The 19,277-nt window shown below is 35.6% G+C and overlaps 1 protein-coding gene across 1 annotated transcript in view; it reads right to left on the reverse strand.

Moving 5' to 3' along the window:
* Positions 1-19,277, reverse strand: part of GPR158 (G protein-coupled receptor 158) — a 349,181-nt gene that overhangs the window by 10,231 nt on the left and 319,673 nt on the right. The window contains exon 8 of the mRNA XM_012777345.3: positions 4,703-4,841. Coding sequence (XP_012632799.2) covers positions 4,703-4,841 — 139 coding nt within the window. The remainder of the gene's footprint in view (positions 1-4,702; positions 4,842-19,277) is intronic.

Raw genomic sequence — 19,277 nt, forward strand, 5'->3', positions numbered from 1 at the left:
AATTCTTTACTATTTATTTAGATTAACAATAGTAAGAAAGACAGCATAATAATTCCCAAGATTATTACTTTGTGTGTAAGTGGACTCCACAAAGCAAAACAGTGAATACATGTGAATTCAAACAAAGAGTAGGTTACAAATTGGTGGTTTCAGGCAAATTTGGGTGATACGATACATCCAAATTATTCATGATTCTAATAGTCTTTATTTAAAAACATTAATTAGAATTAAGAACAAAGTGGACAATTATCTGTCTTTGTGAATGATACCAAAGGTTTAAACAGTAAACAATTTAATGAATAAAATGAATATACTAATGGTTTATAAAATGCACTTTCAAAACAAATTTTGCTAAATTATCAAATTATCTTAAATAATTTAAAATTTAGTATTTAAAATCTAATCTTACTGAGGAATTTGTAAAGTTGTGTTCCAGGATGGCACTGCAGGAAATACAGTGAGGAGAAATTCAGTACTGAGGTCTACTCTAGTAATTTTGGAATACTTTTGTAAATCAATAGGTGCATGTACAAACCAAAGCTCACATTTTAAATATTCATCTTTATGCAGAAACCAGGGGTTGCTTTTATAAAGGTCCCTTCCATTGTTTATCCATGAAAGTTAAATATGAGATTTTACCACTTTTGGATTAGAATTTTGTTTCAATGATATCCATCATCAAATTTGAAAAGTTAACATCTTAAGAAAATGCTCATGATATCACAATCATGAAACATATATAAATGGCCAAAAAGGGAGGAAACTAATTTTTATATCTGTGTTATACCATATTCATGAACACTTACACTTATTAATATTTAAAACAAAATGGCCATCGGTGGGATTTCTTCCTTATTTTCAACTCCACCCCACTCCCCCAAGGACATCAAGCTAAAATGGAAGCTCAATATGGAGAGTTATTCCCGGGTCTGGAGATGTAAACAAAAGAGACTGGTAACATGCAGGGAGTTGGTAACATGCGGAATGCTCAGATAGTTTACAGGTCATTAGAAAGGATCTGCTGGATTATCATTTGCACTAACACCTTTGTGAGAAAAGTGGCCTTACATGTGTCTTGAATGTGGCTGAATATTCACTTTGTTCAGGGATGAGATACTTTTGACATAACCTATTTTTCTGGGCCAGGCGAGATTTTTTAAAGCAGTTTATTAATAAGAGGGTCATCATACTTAGTAACAAGTTCCATTCTCTGAGGCATGTAAGTAACATATAATGTACCCTGGAAAATGATATAATCCCAACCTCCTGGGAGTCACTGCCAGTCCCGGGGCAGGAAGATACATTAAAGGAGCTGCATTTTGCAGTCTAAAAGGATCCTCATGTACTGGGAATTCTTATCTCGAATGCCAATACAAGTCAATTTTAAGCTATCATGGCAATATCTAGAAGGAAAATGGTTACATTCATTTTAAATTAAAATAGTGACTCTTCCAATAAAACAAAAAGTTTGAAATATACAGACATTAATTACCTTCAAATTAATGAGCCTCAAATTACTGCCAGGTTTTTTAGGTTGCAGTTCTGACTAGAAATACCTTGAGAAAAATTAGTTTTTGCAGTACTTTTAAAGCTTTATTTTTAAGGAGTATTTCATCTTTTTAAAAATAGGTCTAAAAGCCAGGAGTATAAAATATTTGAAAACTGAGGTTAAAAATAAAGCACACTTTTAAAAGTCTTGCACATTCCCACAGGCTTGCTTTATGCTTAGCACTAAAAATAAGTAAAGGATTAAAACAGACTGGGAAAAATTACTCTGCATTATTTATCCTTCTAGACTTAATCCTTTGACATTGTTTTTTTGCAATCTGATAATTTGGTATGAATGAAGGTAAATCTGTATATAATGTATAAATTTTTCATTTATATATGTATATATAATTATATATTTTAAACAGACAAGAAATAACATGCTATATTGATAGAAAATATCTTTTCTGAAGTTAGAATCCTTATTTAATATTATTTCATTCAAGGAAGAAATTACCAACATGGATCCAGCTGATTTAAATTACTAGGTTACTGCTTCTTATTCTTAGACTTGGAAATGTTTGAACTATAGCATATGTGAATTGAGTCCATATAAATAAGATATTGTACATGTCAGATTTCTTTAATTATTATTGCCTATCATTTGCTCCCTTTCCATTCCCCTAAAATCAGTGTTCTGTAGATTTACTCTGTTAAACTACAATTCTATTACTTGATCCAAATTAAATTTCTAAGAGAAAGCAGATAATGTATTCTCTGATTCTTTATAGCCAACATACCACCATCTGATCCAATCTGGTCTAGGTAGAAAGATACAGGAGGTCAAATTTGGAACTTAAGATGTAGGGCTTCTTCTTTAGGCTTAGTTAGGCTTGTCTATGAAAATATCTAAGCCTACCAAAGTCTTTCTGGGTCACTTTGCTACCACTGGAAGTTCTCCCTGTTCAAAACTGATAGGATTGTACACGGTTGTTTGGAAGAAAGTTGATCTTGTGTGTGTGTCATGTCTACTCAGCACCAAATCTGTCAGGTTCAATGTGGCTCTGCCGTCCAGGCAGAGCGTGTGTTTGCGTGAACCCAGCTCCTACTTATGTGATTCTTCTGGCAGGGTGGATGGGTTCTTTAGGGCTTTGTAGGAAAGATTTAAAGCGAAGTTGGAAAGTGGTTTTCATTTAGTATCTAATATATATTTCCTGTTCCCTGAATCAGTACGAAAACAGTATTTTCTGAAGCGTGGCTGCTGTTACCAGATGTCGAATGAGGGCTGGGGGATTCTATCATCAATTAAGTTTGGAAAATGCTGGTTAAACAAAGTTGAAGTAGGGATTTCAGTGCTGGGATTACAGGCGTGAGCCACTGAACCACCTGACCATTATTAAAGTTTTGAAAAATTCATTTTAAAATAATTCAAAATGCCTACTTCTGAAATGACCTGGGCCAGTTTAGAGTTTGGAATCTATTGAAAAAAAATTTAATAATGAAAACTGAATAGAGTAAATCTTAAGATAGAAAGGATGTTTATTAAATGTTTGAATATAATTATGTGGTCAATTCATTTGCTTCTAAGAAATCTAGTAGTTTACTGCAGAACAAAATTGGACAACCCTTTGTACTACATAGTCACATTGTGACCACAGAAGGCATTTAAACTCATCTGTAAGAAGCCTTCCTACAGGTTTGCAATTCTAGTTGGTGTAATACAATATTTAACTTGTAATTAGTCATAAAAAGTACATTTGTTAGAGCTTAAAACATACATGTTTAATAATCTGGAAACAAGAAAAAAGTAGCTTTACTTGGAATATGATCTGGGAACGATGTCAAGGCTTTTGGAGCTCCGGTACCAGGACCAAGTGTTCTTTGGTGCTCAAGACACCGTGGACCAAGGGCACCCTCTCTCAGTTCTAGTCTGAGTAACTGAAAAAACATTCCTTCCTTGTTTAAACCTCATTCTTATCTTTCCTCAATTTTTATCTTTTCTCTGTCTTCTAATCTTTTCTCTCTCTCTCTCTCCTCTCTCTTAAGAGAGGGGAAGACAAGGCTAGAAGGCCAATTCCTTTGATTCCTGGCCTCTTGATGGAGTTTCCAGGATTGTCAGACCATATATACCTTCTGTTCTTACTTAAAAGTCTAAAAAGTGTAGGCTGTGCCTCAGGCCCAACTGCTCTCTGGCATCATCTCTTCCTGACGGTGCAAGATAGCATCTTCTGACTGCTGAGTCCAGTGAGAGATGATCAGTGTCCTGTGGGCCACAGCCTGCCGCTCCCACCCCACTCCCATTCCCACTGATCTCCAGGGAAGTCTGATGGCCAAGAAAGGAATGAAGCCAAAGAAGAGGGATTCCCTCTTTCCACTGAGGGCAAAGACATATACTCGAAACTTTTAAATACATTCTTAAGTGTGTCCTAACTTTCAACATCTGTCAAACAGTTGAATGACATCTTTTTGCTGCTTTTCAAATGATAGAATTCTTTTTTTTTTTCAGTTCTTCCCTGAGATTTTCACTTCATTTTCAAATATGAATCATAAAAAATTTCTCAGAAGTCATAGTTGTTTCATTTTGTTCACTTCATCATAAGCCACTTTCTTCATCCTTTGAACTCATTTGCTATAGAGACACATGGGATAATCACAAAACAGGGTGCCAGGCCATACATTCCTGTTTCAGAAATTCATTGCTAAGTGTGTGATGATAACAAAACCCTATTGCACATAATAACCCAGTCATCAGATTGAAGTAGTTTTTTTTAATTTAGCATAATGCACACATGTAAGTTATCTATTTGAATATTAAGATTTTAAACATATAAACTAGCATATTAAAGATGAATGAAAACATAGATGAGTTATCTATATTTGCTTTATAATGTGTTGCTTTATACCTTCATAATAAGTGTTACATATAATAAACAATATCTAATTATATTGCCATAAGTGGTTTAGGATAATACAATAACATTGAGTTAATCTTCAGAATAAATGAAGGTAATAAACAACACAGCAGAAGAAACTAAGAACAGAATGAAGAAAAAAACCTATTCATGTGTCATTTCTCTCACAATTAGTCACTTTATAAAATACTATCTTTCTTAAGTCTTTCTATAATATTATGTATCTTACCCAATTTTGCTATTTCAATTGCAACACATCAGAAAAATAAAACAGTTATTTACTAGCTCTACAGATCACTTGCCTAATTGTATGGAATATAGCAGAGATAATGAGCTCATTGTGAACTGCAACGGCCATATAGCGTGGCTCATGAAATGCTGATGGGACTGTCCGCACTGCATAGCAGAGATAAACACCCCACAGGAGGAATAGAAATTCAGCTGTGAGAAGACAAAACAAACAATTTTGCATTAGTTTTACAGATGAAGAAAAAATAAAATTTTTATTCTTTAGCATACATTCTGTGCCTATTAAAGAAACAGAAGTTTAGTTAGAAACAGATACACACAAACTGTCATGTACATACAAATACAGATGTCATATATTTATTTTTAAATTTTATTCAGTGTATAGATTTTTCAAAGGTATACTTTGTTGTTGTTACTGTTTTTAACAGCATTTGGAATCTCAGAATATTTTGCTAATACCTGGATTTTTCCTAAAACAATTATAAAATAATTTTCCACATTCCCAATCTAAGTTTAGGATGTTTGTGGATCATTTGGGTCACAATAAAGTTCACCAAGGCAACAAAAGGATTGTAATATGTTTATATGCATCTTCTAGAAATTTATTACAGCATTGAGCCAAGTTCAATAAATAAAGGTATCAATATCTATTGCCAGTGATGTCAAAACACAGGTTGCTAAACATTCAGTGGCATATTTTATAAATGAAACATTATTTCTTTGCACATGATAAAAATCATATCTTTTGTGAGTAGAGTCCTGAAAGGTTCACTAAAATTCACAATCATATTGTTTGATCACTAAAGCCGGAAGAGACAAACACAGTGTGACAGCTAAGAATAAGGACTTCAGAATCACAGTAGACCTAATTCTGCACCCATCTCTATACCTAACTAGGCATAATCTTAGGCAATTTCCTTAGCTTCTGTGGCCATAGTTTTTCATCTGGAAAATGAAGATAATAAAAATAAATATTTCATGGGATTATTTGCTAATTAAATCAAACAATGATATAAAATACTTAAAATAGTTTCTGACATATAGTAATTGTTAAATAAATGGTTATTATTAAACTTCTCATTTGAATTTTTTCAAACTATGCATTGCTATTTTGACTTGTTTTGAACAATAATCTATACAACCTATTTTATCTGTCTTAGTGACATGACCTTATTGGAAGATAATATCTAATTATCAGAGAAATGGAAATTAAAACCACAACAAGATATCATCTTATACCAATAAGAATGGCTACTACCATACTAAAAAGACAAAAAAAATAACAGATATTGGTGAGGATGTGGACAAAAGGGAACTCTCATATGCTGTTAGTGGGAATGCAAAATAGTACAACCTTTATGAAAAACAGTATGGAGATTTCTCAAAGAACTAAAAAGAGAACTACCGTATGATCCAGCAATCCCAGTACTAGGTATCTACCCTAGTACATAATGCATAAAAAAGATAACTGCACTTGTATGTTTTTTGGAGCACTATTCACAATAGCAAAGATCTGTAATCAACCTAAGTGTCCATCAACAGAGGATTTGTCAGAGGAGGAGACAGGGCTGAGACTGGATGCAGGGGCTTGAAGATCAGGTGCAGGTGTTAAAGTAAACAACTCTCAAGCAGAAGTTAAGTAGAGGGGCTGATAACCACAGGCAAGAACCAACCTGTCAGCTATTTCTGCCACCTTACATGAACTTTGGCTAATTACAACATCATTTACAACATCATTGTGGTTTTAAATTTTCTCTGCTCTTGAAGTCACCATGACAGTTCCAAAACTACCATATAAAGTATGAAAATGGGGTGGAACCCAATTCTAGGAATTTCTAACCAAATCCTCAGTAAAAGCCAACCCTGTGGCCTTGAATATTTTTCCCCGTTAGTAAGATTACAAAAGATCTAAAACACTTCCTCTCAGTGCAGCTGCTCTTTGTGAGCCTGTCCACTCCTCCCTGAGAGTGTACTTTTGCTTTCAATAAAGCTTTCGCTTGCTTGGCTTATGTGGTGCATCCTGAAATTCTTTTCTGTGACAAACAGCAAGAACTTGGAAAAACCTCCACTCAGAGGGCAGTAACAGAGTGAATAAAGAAATGTGGTAAATATACACAATGAAATACTATTCAGCCATAAAAAGAATAAAATCATGTCTTTTGCAGCAACATAGATGGAATTGGAGGCCATTATTTTAAGTGAAACAGCCTAGACACAAATACTGCATGTCCTCACTTATAAGCGGGAGATAAATAATGTGTGCACATGGAAGCAGAGTGTGGAATGATGGACAATGGAGACTCAGAGAGTTAGGGGCAAGGAGAAAGGATGGGAGGTTTCTTGGTGGGCACCATGCGTGTTGCTCCAGTGATGGAGGCACTGAAGGGCATGACTTCGCCACAACACAATATGTCAATGTAGCAAAATAACACTTGTACTCCATGAGTGTATCAAAGCAAAAAATAAATTAAAAAACCATCTAATTAATAAGAAGAAAGCTCTAATTTGGAGAAAACATTTCATCATACACATTACTTAGATGTAACCTTCTTTTTTTTTTCTTTTTTTTTTTTTTTTTGAGACAGAGTCTCCCTTTGTTGTCCAGGCTAGAGTGAGTGCCGTGGCGTCAGCCTAGCTCACAGCAACCTCAAACACCTGGGCTCAAGCAATCCTGCTGCCTCAGCCTCCCGAGTAGCTGGGACTACAGGCATGTGCCACCATGCCTGGCTAATTTTTTCTATATATATTAGTTGGCCAATTAGTTTCTTTCTATTTATAGTAGAGACGGGGTCTCGCTCTTGCTCAGGCTGGTTTCAAACTCCTGACCTCGAGCAATCCGCCCGCCTCAGCCTCCCAGAGAGCTAGGATGACAGGCGTGAGCCACCGCGACCGGCCTTAGATATAACCTTCTTATAAACTGAAACATCGATGTCCATTCAAAAGACTGATGATCCAACCAAAATCCAAGGTGTTTTCCCTCCCAAAGTTTCAGCATATTTCTACCAGCATTTAATCACACGGTAGTGCTTCAATTATTGAATCTCTCAGGAGCCACTCTAAAACCCTGATGTTCCAGAGGCCGAAGAAAAAATAAACGTCACTCCAAACTCTCTGAGATTTAGTATAGGTCCAAATTATTCAGTATGGTGGCTGCTGGCCATTTGCTGTGAATATTGTTTCCAGCCAAGCTTTACTGGACTGAGAAAAGGAAATCAGGACATTCTGAAGTCTTCATGTAAAATTTCCTTTCCCAATTCTTTTATTTCTCTCCATGGAACCACTGTTGCCTTCTTTACTCAGGTTTAAAATCTCAGAGCTACCTTTCATTTCTATATTTGTTTCTTGGAGTTATTTTTCATATGTTTTCATTCCTCTCAATGTTCCCAATTATTATCTTTGCCTAAGCCCCTATTAATTCTCCTTATTTGTCAAAATTATTTTTTGAAGGGTGCATCTAAACCTGGCTTCACCCTGTGTTAATCCATTCTTCATAAAAGTAACTGGTTATTTTTACTGAAGCTCCAGTTTGATCATACCAGGATTTGTCCAAATCCATGTCACTGCATTTAGGTTAAACTATTCACATCTCTGTTAGAAGATTCATTGATACACCTAATTGCGAATGAAGCTTCAGCCAATCATAAGCAGCCTGACTGGTTCTATTACTTGGGACCTCCCACTGGGTGACACACAATTAAGGCAAACACCTTGCTCCAGCTAATCAAATAGTTTCTTTTTCCTTTCTTATCTTATCTTTTTTTTTTTTTTCAAACTTTGCTTCCATATTCAACCTATAAAAGCTCAATGTTCAAGCTGCTTCAGCAAACCCATAATCTCCTTTTGGTTTTGGTACTTTCTGATTCATGAATCATCCTTTGCCCAGATAAACTCTGTTAAATTTTATGTTGTCTCAAGTTTTTCTAAATAGGCCTATAAGTGATCTAAAGATCATATTGGCTTTATTATTAACAGTGGCAACCTGAATTTATTGAGTGTGTGCTATTATGTGTGGCACAAAAGAATGGTGAATGCAAAAATATTATCAAGGAACACTAGCACAAAAATATGCTATAGTTGAAGGATTCACATATAGCTGCATTATTGTAGTGCTTTTGAATCATGCTATACTGAAGATTCATAAAAAGGAAAGTAGTTATCAGGTTCATTAGTGTGCTACGATGGAGAATTACATTTAAAAATATAGGGCAAAATAAGATTTCTCATAATAGCAAAGCTGAACATTAAAATCATTTCATTAGCAACATCAAACAATATGCTCTAGCTAAAAAACAATTTATTATTCAAAGTACCAATTAAACTAAATGTGATATATAAAAGTTGGGCTTGGGAAAAAAATCAGTTTCATATAATTAACTTCAGCCTAACACTGCAATTAGTAAAGAAAATATGCAGATGTTACCAAATTTTGCAGTGTTACTGCGTGGGAGTTGAAATATGTGTTCTGCTTCTGCTTTAGAAAATAATTTCTAGAGTTAAGTGATTTTGATGGGAGGCTTGAGTATAGTTAAAAAGGGGATGGCATTTATATTTAAAGATCCAAATACGGCTTTCAGAAAACTGAAGTATGTTATTTTTAATCTATAAGGGGTAACAGTTTAAATGTTAACTACCATAGCCTTTTAAAAATTAATATACCATAATGAAAGTAATTTCAAGTTATTTTTTCAAAAGGCTGGGCCAAGCAAGAATATGAGAATTAGTATCAGTTCTCTGACACTGGAGATGCCCCAGCTCTGTGATCTTAGACCGCCCACAAGAGCTGAGAGGAAAACAACTTCAAAGCACAAATGGCTCTCAAGCTGTGGTCCCCTGCTTTGCCATGTTGCAAAGGCATTCTGTATTAATCACATTTTACCCAACTCAGCCCCATTAAAAATTATTTTTATATGGCATAAATAAGTACACAAGTGATAAAGCATTTAGGTTTCATTTCCCAAGTGCTTCTTTGAATATCCTCTTCCATTTTTCTCTAAATCCTATCCACTTAGAGAATTCATGGTCAAAGTAAAAAATTATTTACAATTCTACCCAGGATAACTCATTTCAGTTTTGTTTTAGTAATCAGGTGGGTAGCACAGAGGTTATCATTAAGGATTAAATCAAACATCTTAGTAATGCTTGAGGATGTCTCAAATTCCAGCTGGCATACAGAAGCTTGGAGACACTGGGGGCTTATCTGCCTTTTCTTTGGTTGAAATAAGGACAATTATGAGAGTTGCAGTGACTAAAACAACAAGAATGCTACTGCTGAGAGCATTTTTCAGTTAGAAGTGACTTTGTGAGACCGTTTGGTGAGGGGTGCATTTTTGAGTGTCTATGTGGCCTGGAAGGGGGTGGCCAGTGAGCTGCTGTCACTCTGCTGGCCCTGAGTCAGTTTATTCTGCTTTGGGACAGAGAACCGTGCAGAAGACGGTGGACACCGCAGTGTGTTTCACCACTGGGACAGTGGAGACCAGGACGCCTGTTCTCTTCACTCTCGGGAAGCAGGGAGCCACGCGGGCCCAGGGGATGCACCTGCCAGGAGCCCTGCGCTACCCCAGTTGCGCTCATCCTGTGAACAGCAGAGAAGCCCGGACCCACCTCTTCTAGCACCTGACCCATGCTCCCTGAGTTATGCACATCCTTGGGCCGAGGTTTTTTTCTGTCCTATTACTAACACAGGCACAGACAAAACCTTTGGGAAGAATTTTATCCCACTGATGGAAATAAATATTTTTCTGAGCAGCAATTGTTTGTATTTTGAACTAACATGTCAATTAGAATTGAACAGCCTGCGGTAATTGAAGAAGTTCTCTTCAGAAGCACTTTTTCTCCCCTCAGTCAATCGGATTTCATAGCTAACATTTGTTGAATGTGCCAGACACTGTGTTAAATGCATTTTGTATATTATCTACATTTATGAAGGTTTTACTGTAGAATTTGTCACTCCTTTTAAAAGGCCAGAGGTACAATTCTGAACGCTGAAATTTCAAGCTTGGATCAGAGATACTGTCAGGAATACCAGTGAATAGTGTGGTTAATCATACCAACTATACTAGGTCACACAGTGACTGGATTATTCTCTTCTCTTACCCACTCACTGCGAGGGAGCTCTCCCAGGCAAGAATTGCTGTGAATGGTCTCACATTTGCAGACTGGCTTTACTTCACTGCTTCCTTTCACACATCTCTAGAACTTGGACCAATTTTTTTTCCTCATTTTCCACTGCATCTTAAGTAAAAAAGGTAGAGAAAGTAGACTTTTCTCTCTCTCTGGCATACACATGTAGAATTTATGTTTGATATGGGTAACAGAACTTTAGCAAAACTCAAGATGCTTAACGGCAACCTTATGCACACACATTAAAAATCAGGAACCAAGGCAGAGTAAGAGGAGAGAACTCTCAGAGTACTGAGTCAAGGTTAGAGCAGCAAGCTATCTTCCATCTCCCTCTCCCTACCATTTGAAAGTGCATTATTTTTGGGGAGTCTGGGTCTGGGATCACTTGCTACCATTACAAAAATGCATTTTTAATTTTTGATCTTCTATAAAAGCCTGATGGCTTTGACAGTTGCCTTTGCTTGGGCTACCTCACTAGAAATACATACTTTTTGAAGGGCCAACTTGAATACTTTTATAAAGATTGCAGTGGGAGCTGTTTATTTATTTATTGTTTATATTCTACCTTTGTGGAAAACTATTTTACTTCTTTGAGGTGTAGTTATTTGCTAAAAAGCAAAGAGAAAGGATAAATTTATTTTATACCTTTATTTGCTACTTCCAGTGCCATTTTTAGGAAGACATTTTAATTTCCCTGAAGTTATTGTGTCAAAAATCTTTGAGACAATTTTGGTGTGTGAGGTTTGGCTCGGGACACTGTTTGACTGTGAGTGAGGGATTCACGCAGTCATTACAAACCTACCGTTCTCTTGGCTAGTGGTCTCTGTTCTTTCTTGAGTCATCCCAGGGTTTTGACTACTACCAGGAATGGGTCTTGGTGAGCTTAAACAGGAAACACCTGCCAATCTCTCTACTTTTCCATTTTCTAATATGTATCTAATCTCAGAGGAAATGATAGCACCAGGTTCTTCTCTTTATGATGACTGCAGAAATCATCATTGGTGGGGCAATTTTTTTGGTAACAAATATTGTTTTTAATACAAGGAAAAGAACTATCTAAATCATGCTGACAACTGAGTTAACCTATGGGAGTATCTCTGGTCAAAGAACAAAAGAAAGCGTTTTATCCTTCTTATTTTTCCCCACTCTAAAATTCTAGGGTTCCACAAGAGAGCTGAAACTGCACAGAAGAAACTGTGGTCACCAGAGATATCTTAGTAACTGTTGCTCCATGTCCTTCTTCCCCTGTCCTAAGACAATCACTAACCCAGGACAAACTTCTTTAACTTCTAAAAGTGAAAAATGGTACTACAAATATAAAATTAAGGTATAAATGAATTATTATTTCTCTCTGCCCTTTAGCATCATATAAATAACTACTTCTCAAAGAAGTGAAGCACTTTTTAGAAGAGCAGTATATAAAGAAGAAAATAACCCCACTTCATTAATTCTGAAAGCATTCAAGCAAGTACTTCAAAAGTGCATGTAGTTTCTAGCAATATAGCCTAAGCCAAGACAAACTGTCAACGTGGTCAGAATTTTATTCTTTGATTGAAAATTAAAAATATATGTCTAAAATGGTAATAAGTAATGCAGCATGGATTAAGACATATAGTACATTAGAATAAAAAAATGTACGTAATGAACCTACTTCAAGAACAGAATCTAAGTCAGATAAAGAGGAAGTTTAATCTACTTTCTGTAATACTCATTGAATGGTGCATATATCACATTTCACCTGTCATAATAAAGCCTATTCTTCTAGGGTAATTAAGTATTTAAATCCTTAAAAACAATTGCTGTTGTAGACTTTCCTTATATAACTCAGTGAGAGAGTTATTATATTTTTCTCAGTTCTTTCTAAACATTGGCATATGACTTATTAAATTACTGAACACATTGTCTGTTTTGTGTGTTTAAAATGTTATACTAGGAAGGAGGAGAACAAAGAGGAAGAGTGTGTCAATGAAGAATAGTAAGGATTATAGTTTCTGTAGAGACACTCTTTCATGTGAAATCCGTGGAAATTCGTACTTTTGAACAGTAGTCAATGCTGGGATTCACTGAAAGCACAAATATTTTAAAATTACCAAATGGGATGTGAACTCAAGCCTATCATACCTTATATTGCTTATTTTTTCTCTATGTCTTTTTTTCCAATTTGGTGAGTGAAATATATAACAAGTGACGCCAAGCTGTAAAGAATTTCCAGGTCCATATGACACCTCGTGTATTGGAGGACTTTTCACAACCATGAGGAGATGGGGGCTAGAGGGAGAAAGAACTTAATTTATAACCGGCTCCTTGTGAGGGTATAGTTACTGCATCAGATAAATGGAGTTGAAAAGAGTTGGGCTATATCAGTGACACAGAAAGATACAGAGAATAACAGAAGATAATAGAAGATAAATAGAAGTTTAGAGCTCTCTGTATATATTCTTGTGCTAGGTTAGAACAAGCAGTAAAATATCTCTATTCTCAATTATGTTCCTTTTTTTTTTTTATCATATTAGATTATCATCATCTAACTTCAGGAAGTAACCAAGAAAACAGTTCAGTGCCTGCCTAGGTCAACACCAAAGTCTGGCACACAAATTTAGCCATGGAAGGGAAGTTCTAAATGTCCTTGACACTATGATTTATTAGCTACTTTTTGCAGTTTTGTTGTTTCTTGTAGGTAAGAATCTGCCCTCTTATTCTAACTTATCTGGGTCACTCGTACTGCTTCAATGTCTTCAATATATGTTCTAAATGTATAATCAGAAATTGAGTTCTATCCAGTTAAATATATCAAAAGATGAACGCCATTAAAGTATCACCTCTGTCATTAAGTAAATGTATTTCAAACTTGGATGCCCTATACTAGAGGACCCTCCCTGCCTGGGATATCTAAATCTAGGAGTGAAGATGTGGTCTAATTGATGCTAAGGGTAAAATTATTAATGTTGGCTGGGCGTGGTGGCTCACGCCTATAATCCTAGCACTCTGGGAGGCTGAAGCGGGTGGATTGCTCAAGGTCAGTAGTTCGAAACTACCTGAGCAAGAGCAAGACCCTATCTATCCTATAAATAGAAAGAAATTAATTGGCCAACTAATATATATAGAAAAAATTAGCCAGGCATGGTGGTGCATGCCTGTAGTCCTAGCTACTCAGGAGGCTGAGGCAGAAGGATTGCTTGAGCCCAGGAGTCTGAGGTTGCTGTGAGCTAGGCTGATGCCACAGCACTCACTCTAGCCTGGACAATAAAGCAAGACGCTGTCTCAAAAAAAAAAAAAAAAAAAAAAGAAATTATTAAGGTTAATTTGGGCATGAAAAGTCAATTATACTTATTTGTCAAGTTGTATCAGCCAACTGGGAAACTCATGGGGGCTAAAGTTTTGACTTTTTAATATGCCAAGTTTTAATCCTAAACTGACTACCAACTTACCAACTAGGGAAGCTAGATTTAGGAAAAAAATCTGGCAGTTGTACTACCAAAATTTTTCAAAATAAGTATGATATTTACTCATCTATTTACTGGGATATTTATTTGTTTTCTTCATTAATTTAGGACACTGTTTTCTAGTCTTAGCCCCTTTATTCTTTACATATTTCTAGGAAGATAGTGATTAATAGAAATTTTCATCAAGACCATTTCAATTTTATTCTACTTCAATAATTATAATTACACTAGGTAATTTTTAAAAATTATACTCTCAATTATCATGCCAAATTTGCACCCATGTATTATGTTGGCTGTTGGAGAAGTCACAGGTAGGGTTTCATAAAAAGGCTGGGAATTATCAATTTAGTTTATATAATTTGCTCAAAAATACCTCCCCAAATTTGACCATGCACATTTACCATTGAAATGAACTTGGGGACAATTTTGTAACTTCTACAGTATTGACTTTAACATGTTTCCTCACAATGGCCTAATTCTGACCATAGGAAATATCACAAGATAAAGTGAGCTGAGCTCATTCTTTATTTTTTCAGCAAATATTAATCAAGAGACTACGATTGACAGATACTTCGTTAGGTGTCAGGTATACAGTGTGACCAATATAGGCAATGTTGCTGAGGAGCTTATAGATGCTAGGTTGAGACAGGAGAGAGGGATGAACAGATGGAAGAATACTTTTATCTTTAGTGAGCCACAGAAAATATATTTAAATGTTCTGAGAAAAATTCAAAGTGCTGAGTCATATAATGACAAGCAATGTAAGTATTACAGTATTATTTTATTATAGATTTAGATAATTCTCAAGGAGGTATGGCTGTTTAAATCTTTAAAGAAATTCTATTTGATCTAGAAATGTTCTGGAACATCCAAATTTTGGAATTCTCCTTCCACCAGATGAATAAAATAATTTGTTAAAAAAACTAACTACTGGGCCCAAAAAGCACTTCTCACATTGTCCAATGTCCATCTGTCTTCCATAGTTGCAGTGTTTATATCCTTATTTGTTTTCCATTAAAACTTATTGCACAATTCTTTATATTCAGCAAACAAGATTACTGAAAATTATAAAAAGACATAAATGACAATCAGATTCTGAAATTCATTTTTCCCCCTTCCATATTTCCAAATTATTTCTTCAAAGAAACAAAGAAACACTTGTGGTAGAAAAATCATCTATCTGAGCAGTTTTAAGAACAGCCCTATGCAATAAGCAAAAATAGAATGGACCCAGACTTCTAAATTTATGACTCATATATCTAACTACTAGAGCTCTACTTCAGTGGAAAAACTAGTATTCCACTCTCTCAAATGATTTTTTATTTTGTATTTATTTAAAAGAATAGATTGTTTTTGACAGGTAAAGACGATCCAGAATGCAAATTTACCAATATATTAACCATCACTTTTTCTTTTTTCTAAACTGATGCCTAACACTGATGTAAGTATATTCAACTTCCTGACAAACATTTAAGGTAAAACCTATTTCCCACCACAGCCCCTCCTGTACATGGAAACATTTCTACTTAGGAACCGGGGAATAACTTCGCTTTTAGTACGGATTTTCCAGGTGACTAAAGATACAAGAATTTATTCTTGATCAGCAGCCTGAGAATAAAAAATACAATGGTAAACATGTTAACTACAAAACTATATAAAGAGAACTGAAAAGAGGCCTATGCTAACACATTCAAAAACATTAAATTAAGAGAGGTTAAATACAGAATATCTTGATACTACATGCTAAAAGAGAAATAAATGAAAATTGCTGTAGGGTAGTGTGAAAAAAAATATGGCAACCACATGTCTCAGATTTTTCAAGACAGTCTTAATTCCAAATATTTGTTCCTGTTTTAAATGATATATCCTGACTTTTTTTTTTTTTAAGAGGACTGTCATGTCACTGCAGGACGAGTATACTATCAGAGCTAACATGTTGTAGTAGTTTACAGGACAAAGATGGTGAGTGGGAGACAACAAAAACACCACTCAAAATTTAACTTCCTTTTACCTCTTGGTCCCTGTACTGGTCACTAGTCTTTTTATTTTCTAAAGAACCTAATGTTATCACCTAACACCTTCACAGGTATTAGTTTAATTCCTGCCTCTCAAGTTTTGTTACTTCTGTCTCATTCCTAAACCCATGACCATCTTACTACCTTAATCAATCTCTTCTATCTTCTATCTCTATACTTTAACTGAGACGAGGCTATTGCCTAAGGAACTGCATTTCTGCAGCTCTCTCGAGCTATGAATCTTCATTCTCCCTTGCACTACCTGCCCTGGGGTTAGGAAGTGAGCCCTGGGCCCTTCTTTCTTTCTATGTCCCACTTCCCAGTATTATCCAGAATTAATGTATTAAAAGATGCCCATTTTTTCATAGTGTCTTCCTTGCAAGTGGAATAATTTGCTTCCTGGTAAGCTTTCTCTCTGGAGGAGAGGAGAATTTGGTGGCAGTAAAGTACAATGAAAACAGTCTATGATGCTAAAGAGCTACTGTAGAAGCAGCAGTTGAACAAACAAGCTAGGAAAGTTGTGGTGAGAATGGAATTCTTCAGTAAGTGATTCTGGAGGCAGGAGAGTTTTAAATGACAGAAAGCTCATGAAGCGACAGAGGTCACTGGAGATGAGAGGGTCAAACGTTAGATGAGTGTGGCACAGGCTGAGGTGTTAGCTTAGATGGTATGAGGGAGAAAAGATAAGAACTGGTGTGGATATAGAAAGATTTATGGATATGTAGGCAAGAATTTGAAGACACTCCTATCTGATGGCTATTTATTTCTTCAAGTAGAAGTCATCTACTGAGAGAAAAGAGAAACATGGATAGTTGGGAGGTATGAGGAAAGGATACAAGACTTGAAATAATCATTGTGAAGAGTGTTGTGGTTGAGCAGGGGAACAGCAGGAGTGTTGTGAAATGTCCAGAGCACAACTGAGATTAGTCCCTGTTACATTCTAGCAGTTTCATCTGATTCCTTCCACCGACTGACTCAGTTCTACACTTTAGCAGGTGTCTTCAAACTACGGCCCGAGGGCCACATGTGGCCCACTGAGGACATTTATCCGGGTGTTTTGCCGCCACTGCCTGTCCTGCTTAGCAGCCAACTCGTCCCAGGCCCACAGTGCGCATGTGTGGAATGTGCGCTGCACTCTCCAATGGCCCTCCAACAGTCTTAGGGACAGTGAACTGGCCCCCTGTTTAAAAAGTCTGAGGACCCCTGTGTTAGAGTAACACAGAATCACCAGGAATGCTTATTAAACACAGATTGCCCCATTATCCCAGAGTGTCTGATTGAATAAGTCTGGAATGAGACCCAGGAATCTGCATTTCTAACACGTTCCTAGGTGATGCTGCTGCTGCTGGTTCTGGGACGCCACTTGGAGAACCACTCTAAGTCTTTCTCCCTTCTAATAATTCCAACTCCCAAATCCCTGAATTTGATACAATTCACCTTTTAAAAAATGCATCCTGAAAACAATCTAGACTGAATCTACCAATTCATCAAGTCACTCTTCTGGTTCCCCAAATTCCTTTGAGATGTTTTCAATAAACTCAACCATCTGGTATTATCCACAATGTTTTTAATAAACTCACAATAAACTTAACCATCCAGCATTACTTACAATGTATTCCAACATAATCCTCCTTTCTAGTTAGGCATTTTCTTCATGTTTCATGCAATTCCCACCCAACTCCATCTACCAGTATTATCAAATGAATGTTCTCTACAATGCTTTACAATAATCTAATAACCCACAGCTAAAGAATATCTCCTTTATAAAGTTTCCTGCATTCTGGTCCAAACTGTTGTCTTCCTTTACTGAACTACTACTGCACCAAGAGTCTTTATCACCTCATTTCGCATTTTAATAATTTTTTAACAATTCTCATTTATCTATATAAACCAATGTAAGATACTTGATAAAAAGAGTAAGGCCTTTATACATTATGTATCTTCCACAAAGTACATAATGTATAAAGTACTCAAGAAATTATAGGTACTCAGTAGATTGACTGTATGTAAATCTTACTTATATATAAAGTTTATATAAAATAAATTGAAGGTTACTATCAATTGTATACTCCTATATATTTCTGCATAGAGATCACAAATGTGATCTTCTTTAGATTATAAATTTTAAAAAGATCTTGAATGCATCTCAAAACCAGTGTGTAAAAAAATGCAAAAAATGCTAGGTGAATAGGGCATGCTATATGTTTCTTTGTGTCATAACATATTTTGAGTACTATTTTTTATAAAACAGAAAAATCTAGCAGACTTTTCTTCATAGTAATACAAGGAAATGATTTTCCTATTTGGTTAACTTGCATTGAAGAGTAAAAAATAACATTAAGAGTGTTCTATTGAGTAGAAATTTTATATCTATACAATTTGTTCAATTTTCATATCAGACTAAAGTCAAGATCAGAATTTCTTCCTACCTAAGTCCTACGCTTTATCTTCTGATAGTTATATTGCCCCAAATATAATAAATTTCAAATATTATCATTATAATCATTCCCATTTGTACCCACATTACCTCATTATTACAGATTCAGGCCTGTAATATTCCTAAAATATCTTGCCCAGAAACATATTCCTCCATTTGAACTATCAACTAAATACACATTTGATTAGCTTCCAGCAAAAGACTAGATGTGAACATTCAATCAACAATTGCCAAATGTGAGGAAGACAGAAAATAAGAATTAAATTCATGTTTTAATTTTTTATACCTGCCAAATAAAATTAAGATTTGTCCTGCAGCTTACTGAGGGGAACAACAAAATAACAAAGGCTTATTTTCATTCTTTTATTGTATCTTTAGAGACTTAGCTGAAAATAGCCTGATATTGACAACAGAAAAATTCCTATGGATTTTCCTTCTTTTTACAAAACACTGGGCTGTATTTAGGTCCCAAGTCAAGATGTGGTTCTAAGTTCTCCAGTTTCTCAGCCACATGAATTCTTCCTACCTGAAAGTAGCATGGCTTAGTCTTTGTGTAATACTGGATGTCTGGAGAATTACTGATAAATTATCTTTAGAGGTAAGCACAGGAAAA

Source organism: Microcebus murinus, chromosome 25, assembly GCF_040939455.1.
Source record: "Microcebus murinus isolate Inina chromosome 25, M.murinus_Inina_mat1.0, whole genome shotgun sequence".
Taxonomy (NCBI): Eukaryota; Metazoa; Chordata; class Mammalia; order Primates; family Cheirogaleidae; genus Microcebus; species Microcebus murinus.